The sequence below is a fragment of the Bactrocera oleae genome, chromosome 4, assembly GCF_042242935.1.
Source record: "Bactrocera oleae isolate idBacOlea1 chromosome 4, idBacOlea1, whole genome shotgun sequence".
Taxonomy (NCBI): domain Eukaryota; kingdom Metazoa; phylum Arthropoda; class Insecta; order Diptera; family Tephritidae; genus Bactrocera; species Bactrocera oleae.
In genome coordinates, this window is record NC_091538.1 from 13436536 (window position 1) to 13458607 (window position 22072).

At 31.3% G+C, this 22072-nt stretch overlaps 1 protein-coding gene across 3 annotated transcripts in view; it reads right to left on the minus strand.

Moving 5' to 3' along the window:
• Tab2 (TAK1-associated binding protein 2) overlaps positions 1 to 22072 on the minus strand; it is a 38703-nt gene that overhangs the window by 1945 nt on the left and 14686 nt on the right. Inside the window, exons 1-4 of one of the 3 annotated variants that reach the window (XM_036375244.2) lie at positions 17748 to 18657; positions 11603 to 13730; positions 3787 to 4005; positions 12 to 3721 (exon numbers count right to left, since the gene is read on the minus strand). In XM_036375244.2, coding sequence (XP_036231137.2) covers positions 3003 to 3721; positions 3787 to 4005; positions 11603 to 13700 — 3036 coding nt within the window. In that variant the 5' untranslated portion in view covers positions 13701 to 13730; positions 17748 to 18657 and the 3' untranslated portion in view covers positions 12 to 3002. Of the gene's footprint in view, positions 1 to 11; positions 3722 to 3786; positions 4006 to 11602; positions 13731 to 17747; positions 18658 to 22072 lie in introns of those variants that run through there. The other 2 variants (XM_070107868.1, XM_014230275.3) reach the window with 2 other exon arrangements.

Below are 22072 nucleotides of genomic sequence, written 5' to 3' on the forward strand. Positions count from 1 at the left end.
CAATTATCGCATAAGTTTAAAGTTTCATTTTCAGTTTATTGTTGTATTTGTTTTTACATTTACATACATAATATTAGTATTAATATTGATAGTAAAGGTTATATGTTTCAATTTGTTTTAAATAACTTATTGTAAAAACAAAAACATTAAAGTAACGAAATAATTTTGAGAAATGCTAAAACAAAAACGTATATTCCAAGCGTATTCTGTTGAAAAAAATAAATGTTTGTAAAACAAAATTGAATGCTCAAACTGGACTGCTGGATTTTGTTATTTTTGCACATTTTAGTATGGTTACTTGTTGAGTCTGTGTGTATGTATGAAACTGCTGCTGCAAGTTTTGTTTTATTTTGAAGATTTTTTAGATTATAATTTATAGTTTATAGTTTTAATAACTTTAAAAGACAATACTAAAAATATTAATTTGTTAACGTTTTTCTTCTTTTACAATTTTTAATATTCGATCTGTTGACGTCATACTTTTTGGTGAAAGATTTTTCGCTACGCATTTTTTTCAGACGGAAAATTTAAACTGAAATCAAAACGAGACGGGTTTGAGAAATTTTACTTTCTGAAGTATTATTTTGACATAATTGCAAATATTTCGAGTATTTATTGATATATAAATGAAATAAGTAGAAAATTAGTGATTTTACTTGTCACAAAAGCTTCTTCACATTTTCGGTGCAGCAATGGAGATATTTTAGTTTAAATAATTTTTTTAACAAGTTGTAAGATTTATGCTAGCAGCAAATAATATTTTAGCATTGAGCGATTTGCAGCACAAAAATTACACAAATTTCACAAAAAATGTGCCAAAATTAATTGGGATTGTGTGATTTTATTTTTTTATTTAAGCAGATTTTAAGAAAAAGCCAAACAAGCATAATCACGTCTTTAAAATAATTGCAGAAATTTCTTAATTTGGATTTTAAATTAGATTTTATTCAAAATTTCACTTTTTTGTTACTACGTGGAATAAATATATTAAAATTCAGACAAAATCGAGTGATTTCATTTTACAATATTTTTTTATATTTTTTTAATTTATTATATCGGAAAAATATAAGAAAAAAGTCAGTATCAAGTGATTTCAGTTGCAATCTTTTTTTGTTTCAAAAGTTTCATTATAACGGGAAAAGGTTAAAAAAAAGGGCCAGTATCAAGTGATTTCATACCTTAAATAGTATTTTTTACTGAAAAGTTTCGTTAAAGTTTAAGTATTGCCTGACGCAGCAAATAGTTTGACTTGTTCGTTCGTTTGCTTGATTAATTTGTATTGAATAAAAAAAAACAATAAAATAAAATATTTTAAACACTCTTACATAATAAAATATTATTTAAATTAAATGTATTTAAAAAAAATTAACAGTTGAATTAAATTACGAGTACATCTAAACGTTAAGCTTATTTCACATTATTTTAAATGACTATAATTTCTATAAATATTTATACATATATACATGTAAAGTATGTGTATATAAGCATTGGACTTTGATTTCTTTTTAATTTATTTTTCTTTCTATCAATTAATGCACGAGAATGTGAAGCTAGTTTTATAGAGTTAACTAGATTCACTGTTTTCTTTGATAATGTGTAAATTAACTACATATAGCACGCCATTTAAGTATTCAAAATATTGTAAACTAACAAATAATATACTGCATACAGATTTTTTGAACAAATTTTACTATTTTTATTTACGCAAACACTTTTTATACTTGCTTTATTTAATTATCACAGCTTCTAGTTACTATTTTTTTATTGTTTAAAATTTTTTACGTATGTATATAAGTATATATGTATGTATGTGCAGAGTCACATGCAGTTAAAATGCGTTGATATAATTAATAATTTAACTTTGATTTTAATCCAAAAATTAGAATTAAAAATTGGAAATTAATGTTCAAACACAAAATTAGAATTTAAAATTGATAAAAAAAAGTTTTAATTCTAAATTTGGTGTAACAAATAAAAACATTATTTTCAATATCAAACGCTAGAATGAAACGGGATATTAAATAAAAACCAAGATTTACATTTATCTAATTTAAAAATTATAATTAAGAACAATTAAATGTCAATAAGAAAAAAATTGCTAAACTATTATACATATGTTGATGTTTTATTAAAAATAAGCTTTCCTTTTCAAAATATAAATCAAAATAATTGAACACGAAGTACGCAAGCGCGAAACTATTTTAACTTAAAAAACACAATTTTTTAAATTATTAATTACAACTTACCACTTGGCATTCCATTTTTTTTCAATCCGTTATTTAGGATTAATTTTTTTTTTATTAAAACCTAAATTCAAATTTTTTTATTTTTAAACCGATTTTAAGGATTAAAAAATAATTTTAATTCCGGTATTAGGTATTAAAAATTTTAAATTTAATTAAAAAAAATTTATTTGTGTTAATTAAAAAAAAATATGTAAATAAAAATATTTTGAAATATAAAATTTGGGATTAAGAATTTCAATATGATTTTTAATTAAGATTTTCGAGATTACAAAATGAAAAAAATATAATTTTAATTAATACCATTGTCTTTTTAACGCTTGAATTGCAACCCTGGTAGTGATTCATTGCGAAAGGATTATATACATATGTATGTATATACACACATTTACTATTTAAAATATTTATGCAGCTCATTGGAAACAAAATAATAATATACAATTTTGACAAGTTTTTTACTTATTGTAAAAGTAGTGTAAGCGTGTATTGAGGCATTTTAACTGCATGCAAAGCAACAACATAGAAAAACCAATATTTAAACGCATACAACTGTGCTTAACTGTAACGGCCTTATAAACAAGTATACAAGTAACTAATGCATTTGGTTTAGATTAGCATAAAAAAAATATGTAAATACAAACTTAGCGGCTAAGTAATAATTTAGCATTGTGTCAATAAAAAGTACGTAACACGTAACATAAAGTAAAAAAAAAAAACATTAAATAATAATAATAAAAACACCATGCAAGCCATTCAGTGTTATTCCGCAGCAACGGTGCGTACAGCAGAAGTTGGCGAATTGCCCGCTGATGCCGTGCTCGCGCCATGCGCTATTGCTGTTGGAGTCGCCGCGGTCAAGGCCGCCGCAGCAGCAGCTGCAGTCGCAGAAACGCTACCGGCTGCCGTTGGGGCAGGCAGCTGTGGCATGGCTGCAGCTACTGCTGCTGTGCTGGCGCTGCCGCTGCCACCAGCTGTGGGCACAATGCGTATCGTACCGGGTATGATGCGCACACATTCGCACGCCTCGCATATGTTCAGCTGTGGATGATTGAGGAATGTACACATGGAGCAGGGCCAACGTTCGAGCGGCTCATAGTCGTCACCGCCATCGGTATTCGAATCGGAGTAGTCCGACTCGTCGGTTGATGGCAATTGATATGGTGGCAGTTGGCCGACATAGTCTGCGCGTTGCGCTGGCGTTCGCTGCAAGCGTGGTGAGTTGGGTGTGCCTGGAGCGCTATTATATCCGCTACCGACAACACCAACAATGCCAGCGCTACTAACGACACTGCCAGGTGTGTTGTGTTGTTGTTGTTGTTGTTGCAGGAAATCTACTTCATTCGGCTGGTATTGTTGGTAGGGACTTGGCGGTTGTTGTGGTGGTGGCGGTCGTGGTGGCCGTTGCCGTGGGAATGATTGTTGTTGCTGATGCTGCTGTTGTTGTTGTTGTTTCAGTCGCTCGGCTTCGCTTAGCTGACCTGTGGGTTGAATGTGCGCAAATTTATTGTAAGTAAACTGTATGTATGTGTTTAGGTTAAATTACCGTAACGTCTGATATTTTCGATTTCGTTCAATGTTTGTTGACAGTCAGTGCGTAATCTTTCTATTTCATAATCCAGTCTCTCAGATTCGCCGGGATTCAAGGGTTCGGTTAGCATTTTGACCTCTTCCTCGACATTGCCAAGTTTATTTTTGTTCTCACGCAGTGCCGAGGCCAATTTGTCACGCCGCGCTTTCTGACGCTTTATGGTCTCGATGAAAGCTGTAGAAGATGGAAAGAACTTTATTAAGTGTTAGTGTAACTATGCACATAAAATATATGTACCATATATTTTTAAAAATATTAAACGCTTAACTTAATGGACGTTTGAAAATAACTGATTTGTAGAAAAATAGTGGAGCGGTTTGTACTAAATTACGCTGAGATACAAAACAGAATTAGCAGAAAATGCTGAGTGAATGTGACGAGAAAGCAAAAGCATAGACATATGAGGACATATTTCATTATTTGACATTTTTTCTTGAGTTCAGTACACAGAACTAAAGTTTCCGCTTGGGCTAAGTTTTTCTTATATCAATAAAACGATTCTATTCACTACGCTATTTTAAAAATGGTTATTATAGCTTAAATTTTGAAAATTCTCAATCTAGTGACTTGAGTACTATATTTAAAAATTATTGTTAATTTTGTAAGTAAAAAATCATAGGTGGCAACTGTTTAAAAAAATATTTGCAACTGTAAGCATGTATATATGAAATACTTGCTGCATATTTTGGTTTAAATTTTTTTTAATTATGTGGTTCATTATGATTTTATACGGACCTCTAAACTTTAGAACGCCTTTGGACGTATCTACTTTTTGAAAAGCCATTTAACGTCAAAAATACATTTGTAGGTCGCCAAATTGAATTTTCAGAACATAGGATTGTGGCATGTCTTCAACACTTGCGACACAGATTTTAACAGTGTTTTTTGACTACAATTAGAATTTATTAACCACAAAACACGACAAGCAATAAAAGTTTAATTATTTCGAAAGAAAGCATACATTTTTTGATATATATTTTTTTATTATTTTTTTTCATTATTATTTTTTTTATAAAGTTTGATATATATTTGCTTTAATTCCACCTGATTTGCGCTAATTTTTATATATGAGTATGTGTAATTTCAGTAAGACTGCACGAGTTGATCACTGACGTTGACTACTCGAATCACTCCATTGAAACGCACATAACGGTACACATATACGCCCACATGAAGTTATAAAGAATTTAGTTGTGTTTAGGTATAGGTCGGACAAGTCGTAAACCAACCGAAATACAACTGAAATTAATTTCTAATCCGCTAATCCGCTAAACTGCTGCGAATGCTCTCCAAATTGCTTTGTAATAAAAAAATCAAACAAAAAAAATATTAATATGCAAACAAATTAAAATTTAAGCTTTAATATATGTGTTATAGAAAGGCCAACGTAAGTCGAAATTCGTAAAAAAGCACAATCGTAAATCTTATTTTATAAAGTTTTTTTCTTTAGCTGGCGCATTTTGGTTTATTAGCAAGCGTTTTATTTTTGGCATTGCAAAAATAGGTATTCTTAAAAAAAATTAAAAAAAAAAAACAATCATAAAAATAATAACAAAAGAAATTCGAAATGTTTAACAAATTAATAAACATTCTTGTGCATTTTTATCTGAGTTCTAATAATAATTTAATGGCGTTGAATTGGAAATGGAAACATTGTTGCCTATAGAGAGCGCCGAACGAGCGAATTCTTTCAACAGACCAGCATCGAACGGATGTTGGATAAAATATTATTTCGAAAATAAAGTGTTCGGCAATAAAAATATTTATTCATTTTATTTGCTTAGCTCAAGTGATAATAAAATAATAAAAATAATAAAAATACGAATAAATCGTATAAATGCTTCAATATGAGGGGTGTTCTAAATTATGCGAAATATATAACTTTTCTTTTTTTTTAAGTTCGATAGCCCTTAATATTATATAAACAGCTAAAAGCCATTAAATAAATCAATATTTATTGAGCTCTTACAATTATATTATTAAGTAAAAACGTAAAATGGTGTTTTCTTTCCTCAACCCAAACAAAGATTTATTGAGCAGGGTAAACAATTTTTGAAAGCAAAAAAAAAATCATCGTTAGATGAAATTCATTGGGCTGTAAAGACATAGAAGGTTAGTTTACATTAAATTTCGTGATGGAAAAAAATTTGTTTACAAGATAAAAATAAAAAACCCAAAAACTTGGTTATTTGAATTTTTCACATAAATTTTCAGATTTTGTCCAAAAGGTGTTGCTACAAAAGTTGTAGACATTTTCATTAACTAAAACTTTGCCATATAACTTTTTTCTATAGTACACGTAGTTTTGCCGGAAATCGAGCTAAACCGTTAATAAACCTTAAAAATTCAATCACGTCCCCCTTCCTCTTCCCGACCACAGATCGCCAATAAATGGTTTTGATGCCCACAGTAGTCTAAGAGCTGATGTACTCCATCTTCGTCCCTAATTCCAGAAGCAATCGACACATTGTGTTCAGAAGATAAAATGAGCTTAAGTCTAAGGGAACCGTCAGACGAATGTGTGCTAATATAACAAAAAAGTTCGGAATCAGAGAATTGAGCCTTGAGAACAGTTTTCTTGCTATAAGAATCTGATTTGCACCACTTCTCCAAGTAATATTGGAAGACAATAAGATACTTTACATACTATCTATTTAATTAAAGAATTATAAAATAAAATCATTTATATGACGTTGCGAAGGGATTATATGATCATCAATTAAAAACATTTATAAGACAAACCGCTAAAGCAAAACTGTTGGGCATGCTGACGAAAGGATGAATATGTAAATAGGTATGTAAGTAAGTATATTCGAACGGCTATTGCGCTAAATATAAAATTTTCATGCTAAATTTAACAACACACCGGAAAGCAAACAAAATAGATGTGTTTGCGCGGGTACCTCTTACACACATACATACAGACACACATATGCATATTTGCATAAAATATTTAAACTGCATGCAAAACTATAAGAAAGAAGGCATACTTATAAATATGTACATATGTATGCATTATATATAGTTAGGTGTTGTGCCTTGTCAATGTGTGACTTTCAAATGAAATATGTATAAATGCTGATATAAATTTTCTTTCGGGCGGGTGTCGAGTGCTTGCTGATCACCGATCAGCGTCATAAACTGCCCAGCGCTCACAGCGCCATCTCCGCAATGCACATGACAATATATGCCGCTGGCCAAGAGTGGTGAGGGTAGCTCGGCGTTTGGCAAGCGGCGGACGTGAGTTGTGGCTGTAGGAGTCGCGTGATCAAATGTCAAATATTATATATGAAATGGTTTAGTATAAAAAAAATAAATAATAGGGTAGGTGAACTTATGGCTTTATAAATAATACACAGTAAAGAGACAAAAAAAAAATCAAGAGAGAACAAAAAGTGTGTCATATTGGTTTAAATCACAGTTGGAATAATAAAATAACATATTACAAAAAAATAAAAATAATAATATTTGTATATTAAAGTAAAAGCAAACGTTGGAAAAATGAGAACCTTAAACGCAATTATTTAGAAACAGAAAAAAAAAACGGAATTTATAATGTATTTACAGTCCGTGTCATCAACTGTGTTATTAAAAATGCACTTTTGTATATATATAATAATCTAAAACAAAACAAACAATAATTATAAATAATAATTTTTGAATCATCCCCGAAAGTTTCTAATTAAGCCTATTAAAAAAAATTAAATTTACACCCCTATTGCGGTAGGCTGCTGGGTTATAGTTGTCCATATACTTGTGTTAGATACTATAACCAAATTTTTGCTTTGCGGAAGGCTACTGAAACCAGTATACTTAAAAACGCATATACCAATCACAAGTTATATGCTGTAATAGTCCGTTCCGAACAATACAGATGGAAGCATTGTCTTGGGCAATCATCTTGCCAAATTAAAAAGTTTTCAATACAAGAACATGAATTAAATCGGTCAAATTTTATAGCAGCTATATGCTATAGTGGTCCGATCCGAACAATACTTACGAATATTGTAGCATTGTATTGAGCAATAATTTATGTCAAATTTCATAAAGATATATTGTAAAATAAAAAAGGTTTCAATAGAAGGAATTAATTCTGAACGATCAGTTTGTATGGTCCGATATCGGCGGTTACGAGAAAGCAGCAGCTCTTGGGGAAAAAAGGACATGTGTATAACTGGTTCGCGTATATACAGACATACAGACAGCTGTGGCTAAACCGGCTCAGCTCACGATACGCTAATCTTTTATATACAAACTTTATAGGGTCTCTGACGTTTCCTTTTGGGTGTTACAAGTTTTGTGGTAAATTTAATATACCCTGTTCAGGGTATAATTAATGTATACGTATTTTCTTGAAAGATACTCAATGTATTCAAACTCCATAACTAACGTAGTGTACAACAAATGTTCAAGATCAGTTTCCTGATTTTGACATTTCGATATACTATAAGCTTTGGTAGTAATCGATAACATATACAAAATAGCGACTATCGCCTCATTTGTCCGCGTAGGTAGTCGATATATACGCGTAATGTAAATTTTGGTCTACGAAGAACGGCAACAATACTTTTTGATTTTTGTTGATTTTTATAGACATGCCCATATTTAGAGATAAAACATAAAATTTCGAAGAAACCAATAGCGAATTTTGTAAGTTTCTTGTCGGTGCAAGTTAGTTACAGCTCAACGAGTTACAGTCGTTAGTAAATATTTAAGAACCCAACTCAGCTTCTGCCATTTTGAGACTATGTCGAAATTTTCGAAAATTGAAAAAAAAGCGAATTTTGTTCCAGATTCAAAATTGAAAGAAAATATTTTTCAGCCGCTTAATATATAATTTAAAAATATTGAATTATATTGATAATAATGGTCCGTAAAGAAAACATTACCACTATCAAAAAATAGTAAAGTTCGGAGCTTTAGAGTGGTGGTTCTCTTACTGCAGGAAATGATAGCAGATATAATGAATCTTTTGCTTGTCAATATGCATATCGAATATGAGTTTTAGCATACTAGGACCGGATATATATCAGTTATAAACTTCTAAATGCAAAAAAAATTAAATTTAATGTAATTGATCGAAATCGGAAAACAAATGAAAATAATACGAACAAACCCAACTCGCTTAAAATAAAATATTCGCTGTTTCCGAAGGATACATTTTTAATAGAGGTTAATAAATGGCAACAAGAAAATACTCTAATGGGACTTGCATAAACGGTATTAACGCAAAATTCTCATATTACAGCTGAATTTAATTCAATGTGGAAAATATGTAAACAAAGAAGAAAAAAAACAGGGGACAATATACATAGAGTATTTTTTTTTTGTTGAAATGAAGAAAAATTTTAATTCGCCAAAACTATAATAAATAAAAGTGAGAAAAAGAAGAAAATTTGGCATGCAAATTAAAGATATACTACCGAAAATCGCCCTGAACTTGAACGCACAGAGAAAATCAGAGCGAAGAGAAACATCGCTAAAAAACGGCAAATACAAAACAAACAAAAACGCACGCAACGTACTCACACATACATACATACATATGTATTTAACAAAGGTGAACGATTATAAATCGTTGACGGCGGTAAAAATGATAAAACAAAACATGTGCAAAATAAGTGTCAAAAATTGGAGATGAAGGAAGATATAATGAATATAAAAAATTAATGCGAAATATTAAAACAATGAAAATTAGATAATTTTTGTTGTACAAGTACTTTAAAAAGGGAAGTTATCAGTTGTAAAAAAAAAAATTAAATGATATTTTTCAGATAGATATACATTAGGGTGGGCCAAAAAAAATTAAATATTTTTCGCTTGCTACTTTGAGAAATAGATGCTTAGATACCTCTAAGTATGAGCTCTTAATTGCTCATATCATATGTACTATGTATAAATATTTGTTTTTTTAATCCAGGAAACCCATAATAACCTAAAGCAAATTCGAATTAACTTCGGGCACACGCTTTTGGAAAAACGATCTAACGCCTAGATATACAAGTAGTTAATCTACCATTCATACGTCGATGTTTGACCAACAATTATATCAATACTTGCTAGGGAGTTACTATAATATTAGCCGATTCCGAATTGATCAATTTCTCTGCTCGCCATTTCTCCGCACTAACTACTCTCGTGTAATATTCGAATATTCTACGAAATTATAGTGAGGAACAAAGAGAGCGGTTTCACCAGGATCCCGTCTAGTGAGGGATGCAATGTATCAAAGTCGATGAGATCTCCACATGATGGCAAATTAGTGCTGGTTCTTAAGATAGCTAATGCTTAGAGATTGTCAACTGGAAAACTATACAAGAAATGCTCATATAAGGAGTTTTTAGAAAGAAAACATATATATTTTCAACGTTTTTCTCTCGTTTTCTTTCGACATGTCCTTACTGTAACAAAACAAAATCGACATTATAAATATATCTGTTATTTTGTAACATCGTTTTTGATTTTTCTAATCTTTAATGGAAATAAGGTTTTAAGGATAAAGGCTACAAAATCATGGATAGTGTTATGAATAGTAAGCACAAATATTTACATCCAAAATCCATCTTATTTCTAGGGCAACATAAGCACTGTAGACCAGTGTAATCAACCCACTCGAATATAAATATGTGTCTACTTATTTATGAAATGCTTAGTATCTGCGAATCTAAAGTAAACGTAGATCTAATAATCAATACACAAAGAGTGCAAATAAGCGAAGAAATAAACAACACAACTGTTGTAAATTAAAATCGGGGAATGTGTAAAAAAAAAAAACATTACTTACATTATGTGTTTAAAACGGACTCGTGTTTTAAAGCCAAAATGACGTGAGAAATAATCATAAAAGTATAAATACATTTTCATACCGACATTATAAATCGATTGGAGACATTGAAAAGCTAAGTAAATAACAACAGAAAAGTGCAAAATGGAATTGCCTAGACGAATATATACATATATATATATATATATATACGCGCGTACAATTTCCAAGTAGACCCCTAATAAATGAACTGATAAGAAACACTTGCTAATATTTGAAATTTAATGAAACTTTGAAGTCATACAGATTATTGTGACTTAACATTTCTATTGTTTTTAGCGAGAATTGATCGATAATTTATCAATTGGGTTTGTGCGTGTAAAGTCAAGAGGCAGAGAGCAAACATTTAAAACACTCAAACGTTAGTGTATTAATCTATGTAAATAATGTATACAGGTAGATAAGAATAAATATTACGTTGTAAATAATTACTAGCGCTCGACTAAAATATACGACTATTATTAATTACGTCGCATACAAGAAAGCAAAACTGTTTACAAATATGTGACAGTATAGAATATATGGAAGCAAAATTATAGCAAAATTGTGAAATTTTCTTTACATATTCTTGAAAAATAAAATAAAAAATAAAAGCGAAAATTGCTCCCGCAGTAAAGAAACTTTAGATGTCTTGCTAGCACATGGCTGAACTAATAGCAGCCTTTTATGAAAGGAAGTGCGAGACATGTAAGCTGAAGAAACTGAAGTTGTACTTATATATATAACACTCTTGAATAATACTGAAAGATTATAGCTTATTTTGAAGTTGGCAAACATCAGGTAAGGCCTCATGACTAAGGATATAAGACCCTTAAAAAGTCTGTCTAAGAAATGAATAACTTTAAGCAAATGGGTTTAACCCGCCACAGCAGTATGACAAATCTTGTTTCAACTTGACGTTTCCCAATATACTTGTACTGAAACTTTCCACACTAACGCTTAACTCACCACTATTCTCCAATGGCAGACACATCTCCTCACTGTGTGCCGTGGTTAGTTGCGCTTGCGGCGCAATATGCTGTGCCGCTTGTGTTGTTGGCGATCTCAGTATCGTGGTAGGCGGTTGTTGTGATGTAGTCGTTGTTTGCGCCGTACCGCCAGCAGGTCCATCTGGCGTATTCGCACCCTCAATACCAGCGTAGTAACCACTATTACGTGGCCGTATGCGACTCGCATTAAATACACCACCTTCCTCGGTGACTGTTATATGGAAATTTTGCTGAAAACCGTGACGTGCATTATACGATGTACTGGAATAGGTCAGACCACTACCATTGCCGCTCAACACTGGGCCGGCAGAGATGTCTATGGTCGATTGTGGTACAGCGTTGGTGGGTTGACGCAATGTCAAATTGACTGAGGTGAAACTTTTCTGACTTGTTGGCGTACTGCCACCACTACCAACGGTGGCGGGATTTGAGACGGTGCTAATTTTTGCGGACGGCAGAAAATCGCGCGCGTATGGCGGCTCTGGCTGTACGGTGATAACTGAGCGATGGCGTATAGGCGAACGCAGAGGTGATGTTGGCTGTGGTTGATAAGTGGGACTAACAACGTTGTTATTGTTATTGCTATTATTACTATTTTGCCTGTTGTTATTGATATGGGTGAGCGCAAAAGCTGGCGATGGCGAACATCCCACACTGGCAGATACTTCGCTTTCGCCGCACGAGCTTAACGGACTCGTCAAAGCCGATTCGGTCGAGCAACTACCGACGCTCTGCGATTGTGGAGAATTTCCACAGCTGTTGCTGTTGTTGTTGCTGCTATTGTAGCTGATATTATTGTGAAATACTGGCTTTGGCGCGATCGGCGGCAACGGTGCTTTGCGTATCGGCTTCTGTAGCGGCGGATCTGCGGCTACGCCACTTGCTGGCTGCTGTTGTTGTTGCTGTTTTAATTGGCTGCGCTGCTGCAAATGCTGTTGCAGTTGTTTGTTCAACTGCTGGCGCTGCAGTTGCTGCTGAGATGTTTGCAAGTTGAGCGTATTGGGGCGGGCGCGCGCACCTATCGCTGGCAATTGCGCCGGTGAGTGCTGATGATTGGCAGCAATTCTATTGAGCGCCGTTATGAAATCGGCGGAGCGCGCGCAGTCGACAGACGCGTTCGCGGTCACGGGCATATCACACGCTTGTTTGGGCGAATCACTGATACCACTATTGTTGTTGTTATTATTACACTGATTATTGCACGGTAATTGAACACTATTAACATCTTTTGCTAAATTGCTGCTATTTTGCACTAACTCAACACTATCACAATTGGTTTGAGGTGTAACGGCACTATTTTTGACTTCAGCACGTACGCGTTGCAGCGTCGCCACAGAGGGCGGCTGTGTAGGCGCGGCGCGTATGGGACGTAACGGCGTCACAGGTTTTTGTGGCGACGCGTTTTTAAGGCGTTGCGGCGGTTGTGGCGGTGTCTGCAGTGTCAGCGCTGGCTGTTGTGGACTCTTTTGACGTTGTTGCAACTGCTTTTGCTGCTGCAGATTGCTGTGTTGCTGATTGTTGATGTGGTGTTGTTGCAATACCTTCGCTGGGTACGTTTGTACTGGTATCGGGTTTAGCGCCAACTCATTTCTCAAAATCTGTATGCAATTCTCACGTTGGTGACAATTATCGTTGACACACTGTGCTACAATCGGATCGGGTATGGTCGGAAACTCTTGCTTCATCTCATGAAAAAGATGCATAATACTTATGTTCGTGCAACTACAAGCGGGACGTGCGGCGGCGGCAACTGCTCCTTCCAAACTATTGCCGGTCGTTGCAGTATCGTTTTCGTTGTAGTTGTAATCGTTAGTGATGTTGTTTAGTAGATTTTCGCGACTATTGTAACGTTTTATACCAAGCTTGCTGTATGCCTCAGCGTTGGCAGAGTGCGTCGCGGTGGAGGTAGGCGTGGTGGGTGTTGGTGCTGCAGTGGCAGCCGAGGTACTAGGATTACTGTTGTTGCTATTGCCGTTATTATCGTTGTCGGCGTCGTTGTTGTTGTGACTACTTTGCTTCAGAAAAGTAGCTGGCGGCTTCGGTGGTTTAGCCGCCATTTTTGGCCATCATTTGCCGTAAACACGCACCTGGAAGAAGAGAAGCGTGGACAACTAAATTAAAAAGATGTTTGAAAAAATAAAATTTGTTTTCGAAAACTGCTTAATATCACTTTACAATAATTATTAATAGTTGATTGATATACTTGTATGTTAGCTTAAGTTTCCTACAAGATGATACGCTGATTTTTAATTGAGTTACAAGGCAACCCTGCTAATTTTATTTGTTATAAATTAAATAATAAAAATAAATAAAATTGTTTCTGATCAACCTTAGCGTGATATAAAGCAATTAAGACCACAACGAGTACTTGGTAAGAGGTTTTAGAAGAAAAAAACTTTGACTATCAATTGTTATATTTATATCACTCTCGAAGCAGACACTCTATTTACGGTATATGTTAGAAAAATAGATAGATTTAGTTAGAGGTATGCACCGCGACCTTCGGTCTATTGTGCCCTCTCCTAGTCACGGGATATGTTATTCCTATACGAATGTGTTTTGTGTTTGACTATCACTGTTGTTGTTGTAGTGGCAGAAAATTGTCCTTAAAAAATTCTGAACAAATCTTTAGTGTGGATAATCCATAGCTAGATAAAAATCCAGGCACGCTTCGGTTAGGTAAACCTGACTGTCGTGGCTACTACCATTCGGCAGGCTTGGAATCAAAGTCTAGCCATATACCAAAATCATAGAATTTCTATACCCTGAACAGAGCATATAAAGTTTGCCATGAAGTTTGTAACTCCTAGAAGGAAACGTCGGAGACCGTAAAAAATGTATTTATACATGAACAGCGTGACGAGCTAAGTCGATTTAGCGATGTCTGACTATCTATATATACGTCAACTAGTCTCTCAGTTTCTTAGATATCGATCTGAAATTTTGCGCACGTCCTTTTATCACCAAAAAGTTAATCATTTGTCGGAACACTATAGCTTATAGCTGCCATACCAGCTGACCAATCAAAATCAAGTTCTTGTATGGAAAAAAATTTTATTTGACGAAATGTCGGTACAATAGTACAATCTTCGAAAAATTGTTAAGATCGGATAATATCAAATCTTTAAGTGTATTTTTGACACATAAAGTATATTTATTAACAACACGCAGGTATCTTAAAACTACTGGTACACTACATTTTACGCATGAGGTTAGTACACATATCGTAAAAACTAGCAAAATCGTGGTGAAACATTTAGTAAAGTTTAAACGCTACTAATATTACTCGTGTATATAAAAATAAACATAAATTCGTTATGCCCGTTGACTACCGAAGTAACGACGCCTCATTACACGACCGGTTTAATATTGACTACCGAAATATCGACGACTCATAACAAAACCGTTAAAAAATATTGAATGAATAACAGTCGCTTTTAATGACGGAATAGGAACTGATTAATACGAGTCCACATTTATGCCTTAATTAGAATCTGACAAAGAGCTCATGAAATCGATTCAAAGGTCAGGTGATTCTCGCCTTGACATTCTTAAGATAACTAAAATACCTGCATATACATACATATGTATGTACAAAACAACATTTGTAAGGTCTTTAAAATATCATGGCACAGTATTAGTGCTCAGTGCTTTACTTTTTAAGTACATTGCTGGTCCTTCTTAATGCCCATATACCATTTATACTATGTATGTAAGTATAACACTTTCAGGTTTTTAATTCAATTAGAATTACACATCTAGAACTTAACTGGTATTGATCTTCAATGGTTGGAGAAAGTGTAAACAATATACAGAAAAAGGGGTCAGAAAAACAACCAACATTCCAAGAGCAAAAAGCTTTAAGAAGTAAGCGTAAAAGAAAAACAAAAACATGCGCTTGATATTTGTACAAGAAAAGGCAACTCATTACGCTGAGATTCTTACGCAAATACACATATATTCTATTGTTTTTGCACAAAATAGCAAAACTTATTTCATTTCCAGAATTAGCGCTACGTACTAAACGTGATGTTGGAAGCCAAAATAGCACTAAAAATAATAGAAAATAAACCGCTACTTAGAGGGAAATGCGTCGGCGGAGGGTAATATAACTATATACAAAGGTATGTAGATATTTGTATGCAAAACAATAAGTACTACATAAATATCTATTGACGCGTGCAAACGAGGCAGGCTTAATAAGACTATGCCAACTCAAAAAAATAGCAATTTAACAAAAAATGTTTTATGCCAAATATTATAGATCACGAGATTATAACAGTTTTGCCCTGTTATTGTACTTTTTGAAAGCGCGTTTGACAGCAACATTTCTGAGTGTGACGTCATTAATGCTATTGCTTTTGTACACCGAATTTTTTAGACGTGTTATTGTTGCAGCGAGCGTTTTTATTCGATGATATCTTGAAAGAGAAAGGATAGGTGAAAATATAAAAGACTCATGAGGAATACTTTCTTAGCTAATTTCATGTGATTTCACAAACAAGATAAATGGCGTAAGTGGTGAAAGCTGACAGAAAACAAGTATGCGCAATTTTTATTTGACATCTGTCATAAATCGCTTAAACAAACTAACATAAGTGAAATTTGTACCAAAGACGTCTTCGACTTTATGATAGATAACAATTGTTAAAAATAGCATTTAAAATTATAATATAATAATATAAATTTTTTACGTTTCGACTTGCCATGTACTTATCGAATCATTTTTCACTACTCGTATGCAGGTGTACATATGTATATCTGCATATACTTGTGTTTGGCGAAAATATGTTTTAAAACGGTGGGGATTATTTCGCGTAAAATGTTGGCTTGCGTGACGTATTCATAATATGGCGACGATAAATTCCAAATAAAAATGGAAGATTTAGTAAAAGAAATAAAAATAATAATTTTTAAGCAAATGACAGGAATATTTAAAAATATTCATGACATAAAATGCTGCAAAGGAAGGAAGTACATGATGGTCGATTCTAATACAAGATAGATAACAAAAAAATTTACAGGTGTAAGTTCACAATTTTAATTAAATTAATTGAAATTTAAAAACGAAAAAATATTAATTCATAATGATAAGTGAAAGAAAAATAAATGATATATGGTAAATTTAAAGTTATAAAAATTTAAGAAAAATTAAAATAATATACAGAAAAAGCGTATTATATGTACATAAATATATAAAATTTTTAACGAAAAGAATGAGTTGAAATTGTCAAAAAAATCTATAAGAAGTTTACAAAATTATTAGAATTGAAAAATTAAAAGAATATTAAATTATTTGAATTATTAAAATTTGTAAAATGAAAAGTTAAAAATAATAATTTGATAATTATAAGATATAAAAGTAAAAAAATAATAATTTAATTTACTGTTATAGCAATTTTAATTAAAATCAAAAACGTGTAAATTAAAATGTAAAGAAAAAAATGTATTTGAAAAGCTTAAACTTATTAATAATTTTTTTATAAAATATAAATAAAAAAAAATAATAATAATAATAAAAATTAACAATACTTATTGAAATAAATAAAAATTGCATAAATATAATTAAGAAAAGTAAAAAAACAAAATAATTTATAATAAAAATAAAAAAATACTGAAGTAAACAACGAATTCTAAAAAAAAAATGTGTTACAAGATGTGTTAATTTATAAAAGAAATAACATTTTTTTCTAAAAACAAGTTTTGCCACAATTATATGCGAAAAAGTTTATAGAGTAAATATTAACTAACTAAACAAATTAAAATTTATTGAAATTAAAAAAATATACATCATAAAATAATTAAAACGCTTTAAATTTAATTTTTATATTAAACATTACAAACAACAAATAAACAAATTTCAATAACAGAAAACGAATGTTTAGAAATATCAACCATAAAAACTAATAACTGTAATTTGAGGATGGCGCTTGTAACCAAACATTTTAATAAATCAAAACTTAATATATAATATTCACACAAAAACTGACACTAACTTATTTTAGATAAATCGTTTTATTTTTAGAATATATTTTAAATTTATTTTTATAGTAAATATTTAATAATTTTTTTAAACAAATATTTTAACTACTGTTTTTACTCACATTTTTTGCTTTAATACTAGCAGTGGCGCTAGCAAATAGTGTCAAAAATTACAGTTTTTTTTTCGTTGTACTTATTTGTAACACTGCTTTTAATATATACTTTTTTTTTTGTTTTTTTTTTAGTGTATAGATAAACTATTACACTTTTGTTTTTGCCTGTAAACTTCAGTATACATGTAGGTTTGTATATGTATATTTTGTCAACACTTCAAAAATAAATTTCGAACTCGTTTCAATTCCGTTCGATAAAATTTTGCATTTGGTACAACGAGCGGCTGCAACGCAAACAATATGGGATTTCCGAAACTTATAGTTATTAAGTCACTACTACTTTTTTTAATTTGTGATTTAATTTCTTACGAAAAGCAACAATAAATACAAACTTATGTTCGTGCACGCGCATAAATATTTATAAAATTTCCAAAGCAAATTATTTGAAACTATTCAATTAAACTAATAAAGTCACACACTTAAACGCGCGCCGCTATAAAGCAGCTGCTATATGTATATATGTACAAGTATGTATCTATGTGTGTAGGTACAATTAATCACTTTGCACTTTGAATTTTCACTTTTGATTGCAGCTTTTAGACAGATGGCACGAATATATAGTCAGCGGCGTCTAATAACTCGTCAATTTCAAAAGTTTCAGTAACATATTGTTATTGTTATTGTTGTAGGTGCTTAGTGACAGACGCAAAGCAATCGTAAGACTCAGTTGTATAGTAGAAAAAAAAACAACAATAACAATTTCGAGACGAATTTTTTTCTTATTTATTCCAATTCAATTAATAACACCGATTAGCTGTCTAAGATGTGGTTCGGGGTCACGACAGAGCAGCGTGCGTCTTATACGCGACCGTTTTTCTAAAAGTATTTCACGTGTGTTCGTTATAAATGCTGAATTTTGACTGAATTTGTGCGGTACGTTTGTTGCTTAGTCAATGCTAAAGTCAACGATGCGCCGTTATACTTTCTCACACTCGTGCAAACACATACATAGGCAGGTGAGAATACAAACGCAAGCGTGAAATACATATTTAAGAGCAGTATTTGTGAATAAATTAATGAAATAAAAACATAAAAAGTAGAAAATTAGCAGGAAAACCCAATATTTCGAAACAAGAAAAACACTGAGCGGCGCGTTGGCGTGCACCCACACAAGCTTTTGGGGCGGAATCAACAGCGAGTACGCGGTGTGAGTACAAGAGAGCGGTAGAAGTAGCAGCGAACATGCCTTAATTTTTATTTTTTACATTATTGATTAATCGGAAATAAATACGTTAGTTGTAGCAAAAAGCATTTAATGTGTTAAAAGCTATTAATGTGATAAGCATTAAGCACTCGAAAGTAATACGTTAGCAGTTAGCAATTGATAAGAATAAGTACTGTATTGCTAGTACAGATTTCGTATAATATGAACGCGTATAACTAATAATAATAATAATGTAAAAGACCATGTATGCTAAGCAATGGGGTATTTCATAGCACTGAAGTTTGTACAACTAGGCGTATGTGTAATCTGCTACGGGTTAACTGACTGCAACAATACCTATGGTAAAGGTTACGTATACGCAGTGGACAACATACAAATCTAACAAGCATAGAGCATATATCAAATAATTAAATAATGATTAATTATAAATATAACAAACTTATGTATAAAAATATAAAAAACTAAAAATATATAAAAAAAAATTATATTAAGAAAATAAAATTAGGAAAAATTTATTTAAATAAAATTAATTTTAAAAAATTATTTTGAAAAATATATGGAAAAAATCTTTTTAAAATAAAATTAAAATCTTTATTAAAAAAAATTAAATTTATTTAAAAAAATTAATTAACAAAAAATTATATTTAAAGAATAAATTAATCTAAAAAAAAAAACATAAATACAAACATCTAAATTAAAAATATTAAAATGAAGATAAAAATCAAAATTCGATTGACTTGCTATTATAAATTTTTTTAAATTTTATTAAATGCAGTTAAAACCACTTATCTCAAAAACTAATAACTACAAATAATAGAAAGAAAACAAAGAATTGGTAGAAAATGTTGTTAAAAAAAAGGAAATTAACAAAATAAAACTTAAATCAGCGAAACATTAAAATTTATTTTTAAAAAAATATTTTACAAAATTTAAAAAAAAAAAATTAAAAATAAAAAAACAAAAAAGTCTAAATAAAAAAAATTTTAAAAAATTTCGAATCACTTGATTTTTAAATTTTATTAAGTACAGTACAATTATTTAAACCGAAAAATTAATAACTACTAGTAAATAGTAAGAAAACAAAAAAAAATTTATAAAATGTTGTTTCAATTAAGAAGTAAATTAACAAAATAACACTTAAATCAGCGCAGCAATAAAATTTATTATTTAACAAAAATTTTAATTTTGCTATTTAAAAAACGTAATGAAAGTGAAGCTAATTAAAAGATGTATGGTGAATTTCTGTATACTTTCACAAATTAAATGCGCTACGTTTTGATTAAATAATTGATGTATTTACTTTTGAACGCTACAGAATTTGACCAAAGAACTGCACATACAAGCATACATGTATGTGATATGGTAACTTTTATTGAAATACAAAAATGCCGAAATATTCAAAAAGGCGTAGGTGTTCAGATAAATAATAAACAAGAAGCCGTAGGATGTTGGCGCAGAACCGCGCACACATAGACAAGCATGTATATCAGTGCGGCTAAATGTACGTTAATACATGTCTTTATGTAGAAAATGTGTTTTATACGAAAATTCCTGTTTTTAAAGAAAATAATTGTGCTGGCAGGAAATAGAAGAAAATTTAAAAAATAGTTTCAATATTAATGAAATTGTTTTTAAACAAAATATATAAAAAAAAAATACATATTATTTTACTACAAATTGAGACACATAGAAGATTAGTTAGGATAACAAGCAACATGCAAAGTAATAAAAACAACATAACCTCATTTCCTACGTGACAGCAAAAACCTTATACGACCTTCAACTGTTATGCCAGAAATAAAAATGCAGTTATAATCAGGGTTGCAAATAAAGCATTAACAAAATAATTGAATTAACATTTGAATAAACTTTTTTTTTTGTAATCGCAAATACTGGATTAAATAAAAATGCTTGTAAAATAATAAAAAAATTTTAATTCCAAATTGATTTGAAGAATAAAAAAGAAAAATATTAGTTTTACGCATATAGTAATTAAGAATTGAAAATAGAATTTGCTTTAAAATTAAAATTTTTTCGCGTTTATTTGAATCTATAAGTAAAATTTTAAATTTTTAATTCCAAACATCTTGGATTAAAAATTAAAATTTGTTGTGTTCGTTTGCAACACGCTAACGTAAAAAGGTAAAACAAAAACAAGTAAAAACGTTAACCGAAGTTATAATGTCCTTTTCAGGTGCATTGCTTATGGCAACTATATGTATTACTAAATCTGCAAAAGCAAGCAACCAACCGTCACCTTGTATTGTAACTATATGCTACTCTGTTCTGAACAATATGTTCGAAGTTTATAGTGTTGCCTTAGACAAAAATATATGCCGAATTTTGTAAATATATCTTGTCAAATAAAAAAGTTTTCCATACAAGTACTGGATTTTGACCGATCAGTTTGTATGACAGCTATATGCTGTAGTGCTTCGAGAAATTAGCCGCTTCTTGGGGAGAACAAGATGTGTGCTCGATATCGCAAATACTGAGCTAGTTTACTCGAGAATTTCACATATTGACTAGACTTAATTATATATCCACAACTGTATACAAAGAAGTATTCGATTATGCTTATATACAACTATAAAAACCGATATGCTCTGATTTATGTTTAAACGCCGCCAACTCTATTGACATGTCTCTTTTATTATAATATATACCTTTACGCATACACAACTACACTTATAATTTATTAAATATTAGATTTGGCACCAAAAATCGAAACGCGGACACTATAAATTAAAGCGTTTATTTTTGATTAGGAACGCAACGTAAATAGGAATTAGCTTGTTTTGATTCCCAAACTTTTAACTGAATTTTACATACAAAAGTATATTGAAGACAATTCTAAGATATATTTTAAATTTAACAACAAATACAAAAAAGAATGTGCAGTGCCACACCTTCAAACAAAATATTATATACGGATATGCTTACAACACAAACTCATAGCAGCTTTTCATAAATAAGACTTTTAAAAATGCTTGGTAAAACCTTTCCAAATTTATTTGCCACTTTTCAACATTGTTGCAAATTTGATTCTTGCATCAAATGCCCGCCCGCTGATCTTATTACCGTTCGTTCTACCATTTCAGCTTAACAC